Genomic DNA, 5,000 nt, shown 5'->3' with positions numbered 1-5,000 from the left:
TCTATAGCGCTCTATAATGCTCTATACCGCTCTATAGCTCTCTATACCACTCTATATCTCTCTATACCGCTCTATAGCTCTCTATAACACTCTATAACGCTCTATAACTCTCTATAACTCTCTATAGCGCTGTATAACGCTCTATACCTCTATAACTCTCTGTAACTCTCTATAGCGCTCTATAACACTCTATACCTCTATAATGCTCTATAACTCTCTATAATGCTCTATACCGCTCTATAGCTCTCTATAACACTCTATAACACTCTATAACGCTCTATAACTCTCTATAACTCTCTATAACTCTCTATAGCGCTCTATAACGCTCTATACCTCTATAATGCTCTTTAACTCTCTGTGACCTATAACGTTCTACAACTCTCTATACCACTCTATAATGCTCTACAACTCTCTAGAACTCTCTTCCTAGAGAATAATAGATGCCAGTCTCAAGCTGTTGCATTTATCACAAGACGGTTCTACTAGTTTACACTAAAAGTGTATTTATGCTGTTTGACTCACTGCGTGGAACAAAAATGTTGTTGTGTCCCCTGGCATTGGCAACTTCCTGATACCATGTTTGATTGAGTGGCGCTGAAGATCTAAGACTTGAACTGATTTGACTTTTTTTTTTGTACTCTGAGAGTCAGCGTTGTGAAACAGCGTCCTCTCCAAACAACGGCTGCAGAGCAGAGAGTCATCTGGGAACGGCTTAGGAGTACTAGATCTGGCCTTGAGACTGTGTTAGATCACATCCCCACTGAGACCATAGCGGAACAAACAATAATAAATATTGATACAGATGAAAGGATGCCTTGGGGATGTTGTGGGTGTTTTGTAGGGTGTGTGTTCTGCTTTCAATTGTTTGTTAAGACAGATTTAGAAAAACACAAGCTGTGTACGTAACGTAACAAAAAGGCCTAATTCAGGGGAGTTCAGTTGGAGAGACTGAGGGAGGGGTTCCTTTTACAGTAAACTGAGTCATGGGATACGTCCCAAATGGGACCCTATTCCCTATATAGTGCACTACTTTAGACCAGAATCCTATGGAACCCTATTCCCTATGTAGTGCACTACTTTAGACCAGAATCCCATGGAACCCTATTCCCTATGTAGTGCACTACTTTAGACCAGAATCCTATGGAACCCTATTCCCTATATAGTGCACTACTTTACACTAGAGTCCCATGGAACCCTATTCCCTATATAGTGCACTACTTTAGACCAGAGTCCTATGGAACCCTATTCCCTATATAGTGCACTACTTTAGACCAGAGTCCTATGGAACCCTATTCCCTATATAGTGCACTACTTTAGACCAGAGTCCCATGGAACCCTATTCCCTATATAGTGCACTACTTTAGACTAGAGTCCTATGGAACCCTATTCTCTATGTAGTGCACTACTCTTGACAAGGGCCCATAGTATGTTATGCTTATGTCTAAGGACGACAACAAACATGTTCACTGTCCTGGGTTTTCCATAGAAGTGTATTGACAAACGGTGAAGTGGGCCGTGTGGGATCCTGGTAGACTGGGGAGAGGTCCTAAATAGCACCCTAACCCCTGTATAGTGCAGACGTTGTGCACTATGTCGTGAATAGGAAGGCATTTTATACTGCAGACCCCCAATGAGTCACTAGTCTGTCGTCTGACCTCTGTCCTCCACTGCTGCCAGGTCAAAGGTTACAGGTGACCAATCACAAGCTGGGAGGAATATGACCTGACCCTCTGGCTAAAACCACATGGCTACTGGTCTGAAGGGTAAGGTTGAGAGCCACGGTGGACGCTCCCAATGGGCCCACGTGGTTTCAGTAAGGTCAGTCAAGTCAGTCAGGTCAGTCAGGTCAGTCAGCTCAGTCAGGTCAGTCAAGTCAGTCAGGTCAAGTTATTCAGGTCAGTCAGATCAGTCAGGTCAGTCAAGACAGTCAGGTCAGTCAGCTCAGTCAGGTCAGTCAAGTCAGTCAGGTCAGTCAGGTCAGTCAAGACAGTCAGGTCAGTCAGATCAGTCAGGTCAGTCAGGTCAGCCAAGACAGTCAGGTCAGTCAGGTCAGTCAAGACAGTAAGGTCAGTCAAGTCAGTCAGATCAGTTGGGTTAGTCAGATCAGTCAGGTCAGTCAAGACAGTCAGATCAGTCAGGTCAGTCAGGTCAGTCAAGTCAGTTGGGTTAGTCAGATCAGTCAGGTCAGTCAAGACAGTCAGATCAGTCAGGTCAGTCCACCATGGTGCTTGCCTACGGAGCTGTGAGGGGAATGGCACCTCAGTACCTCCAGGCTCTGATCAGGCCCTACACCCAAACAAGGGCAGTTCATCCACCTCTGGCCTCTCGCCTCCCTACCACTGAGGAAGTACAGTTCCCGCTCAGCCCAGTCAAAACTGTTCGCTGCTCTGGCCCCCCAATGGTGGAACAAACTCCCTCACGACGCCAGGACAGCGGAGTCAATCACCACCTTCCGGAGACACCTGAAACCCCACCTCTTTAAGGAATACCTAGGATAGGATAAAGTAATCCCTCTCACCCCCCCTTCCCCTGAAAAGATTTAGATGCACTACTGTTCCACTGGAGGTCATAAGGTGAATGCACCAATTTGTAAGTCGCTCTGGATAAGAGCGTCTGCTAAATGACTTAAATGTAAATGTAATGTAATGTCAGTCAAGTCAGTCAGATCAGTCAGATCAGTCAGGTCAGATCAGTCAGATCAGTCAGGTCAGTCAGGTCAGGTGAGTCAGGTCAGTCAGATCAGTCAGATCAGTCGGGTCAGTGAATTGAAGTGCTGCTCTAGACTGGAATGAGAGGCCCTGTTTTTGGTGTATTCACTCTCCCCCCAGTGATCTGTAGTGACAGGATCGTTGTGTGGTAGAGGACTGAGTGTCTTGCGATGTTACAGGTATAACCAGATATACTTTCTTACCTGGTTTCCTTTGGGACCAGCTTGGCCATCCAGTCCAGCGAGACCCTGTGAACAACATTTAATGCATTATCAATACATGAAGTATACTTTTGCAGTAGTAATGGTATTGCAGTAGTATTGCAGTATTATAGAGGTACTGATGCATTCAGGCCGTCTGTATAGTTGTACAGCATTTCCAGTACATAGTAGTATTGCGTTAGTATTACAGTATTATAGAGGTACTGGTATATACACTGTCTGTATAGTTTTGCAGCATTAAGTGTATTGCAGTAGTATCATGGTAGCATCATGGTAGCATCATGGAGGTATCATGGTAGTATCATGGTAGCATCATGTTAGTATCGTGGTAGCATCATGGTAGTTTCATAGTAGTAGCATGGTAGTATCACGTTAGTATCATAGTGGTATAATGGTAGTATCACGTTAGTATCATAGTAGTATCATGGTAGTATCATAGTAGTATCATGGTAGTATCATAGTAGTATCATGGTAGTATCATAGTAGTATCATGGTAGTATGATAGTAGTATCATAGTGGTATAATGGTAGTATCACGTTAGTATCATAGTAGTATAATGGTAGTATCACGTTAGTATCACGTTAGTATCATGGTAGTATCACATTAGTATCATAGTAGTATCATGGTAGTATCATAGTAGTATCATGGTAGTATCATAGTAGTATCATAGTAGTATCATAGTAGTATCATAGTAGTATCATGGTAGTATCATAGTAGTATCATAGTAGTATCATGGTAGTATCACGTTAGTATCATAGTAGTATCATGGTAGTATCATAGTAGTATCATAGTAGTATCATGGTAGTATTGTAGAGGTACTGTATACATACACGTTGTCCACCAGTCCCTGGTGATCCCCTAGGGCCAAGCAGACCTCTAGGTCCCTGTATGATAGAAAAACATTAAGTAAGACAAAAACACAAACATAAACATGTTGTTTAAAACTGACCCAGTAACCAACCCAGTATCTGACCCAGTAACCAACCCAGTATCTGACCCAGTAACCAACCAACCCAGTAACCAACCCAGTATCTGACCCAGTAACCAACCCAGTATCTGACCCATTAACCAACCCAGTATCTGACCCAGTAACTGACCCAGTATCTGACCCAGTAACCGACTAGTCTTTGTGATATGAGTTGTGTGTTCATTCAGGCCACTGTATTGAGTATCGAAAAGCTACAGTACTTACACTAGACTCTGTCACGTGAGATGTGTTTTAATGCCAGAGTAAGACGGTAGCCTAGTCATTCAGGTACTATGAGATAGCAGCGGTGCTAGTATAACGTAGTGTTGTCTACCAAAGCCTAGATAAATTGGAGAAACACTGACCTCATGTGGACAAATGTGGTAACTAAAGGTACTCAACAGTCGGTCGGGAGGATAAATGTTTCAGCTTTCCGTCTATTCCTTCTTTTTGGACATTTGTGTGTGAGAAAAATAATATCTAAAAAAATATATCTGGTTACAAAAATGGGTCCACAGGGATGGAGAAACAGTGACACAGGCCAATTAGACCAAACATTAACCAACCATTTTCCCTGTTACCCCTCTACTATGGTACTCAGGAGTTCTCAAACTCAGCCCTCGTGACCATAAAGGGTTTGTTTTTGCCCTAGAACTACACAGCTGATTTAAATAATAAACTTATTCAATGTAGCTGTGTAGTGTTAGGGCAACAAAAACAAAACGTGCACCTCACTTGGGGTCCCGATGATTCGAGTTTGGGAAACGCTGGTCAATATGAACACAGTCAGCAGGAGAATGTGTCCATGGAGACATCCCAAATAGCACCGTATCCCCTACATAGTGCACTACTTTTGACCAGAGCCCTATGGGACCCTATTCCCTACATAGTGCACTACTTTTTACCAGAGCCCTATGGGACCCTATCCCCTACATAGTGCACTACTTTTGACCAGAGCCCATAGGGAATAGGCTGCCATTTGGGATACAGACACAACACATTTCTCAGCGGTAACGTGAGAAGAGCTACTTCTCAAGCTGTCGTATTTTCTGTGAGGAGATATTAGCCACTCCCACTCCGTCTGTCGTATTTTCTGTGAGGAGA

The 5,000-nt window shown here is 43.5% G+C and overlaps 1 protein-coding gene across 1 annotated transcript in view; it reads right to left on the bottom strand.

The window, feature by feature from the left end:
• The window catches only part of LOC115114042 (collagen alpha-1(XI) chain-like), a 193,322-nt gene that overhangs the window by 81,561 nt on the left and 106,761 nt on the right, over window positions 1–5,000 (bottom strand). The window contains exons 21-22 of the mRNA XM_065013638.1: window positions 3,760–3,813; window positions 2,912–2,956 (exon numbers count right to left, since the gene is read on the bottom strand). Coding sequence (XP_064869710.1) covers window positions 2,912–2,956; window positions 3,760–3,813 — 99 coding nt within the window. The remainder of the gene's footprint in view (window positions 1–2,911; window positions 2,957–3,759; window positions 3,814–5,000) is intronic.

Source organism: Oncorhynchus nerka, linkage group LG9b (assembly GCF_034236695.1).
Source record: "Oncorhynchus nerka isolate Pitt River linkage group LG9b, Oner_Uvic_2.0, whole genome shotgun sequence".
NCBI classification, from domain to species: Eukaryota; Metazoa; Chordata; class Actinopteri; order Salmoniformes; family Salmonidae; genus Oncorhynchus; species Oncorhynchus nerka.
The sequence above is the reverse complement of the archived record's forward strand: the minus strand, read 5'-3'. Positions and strand labels throughout refer to the sequence as shown.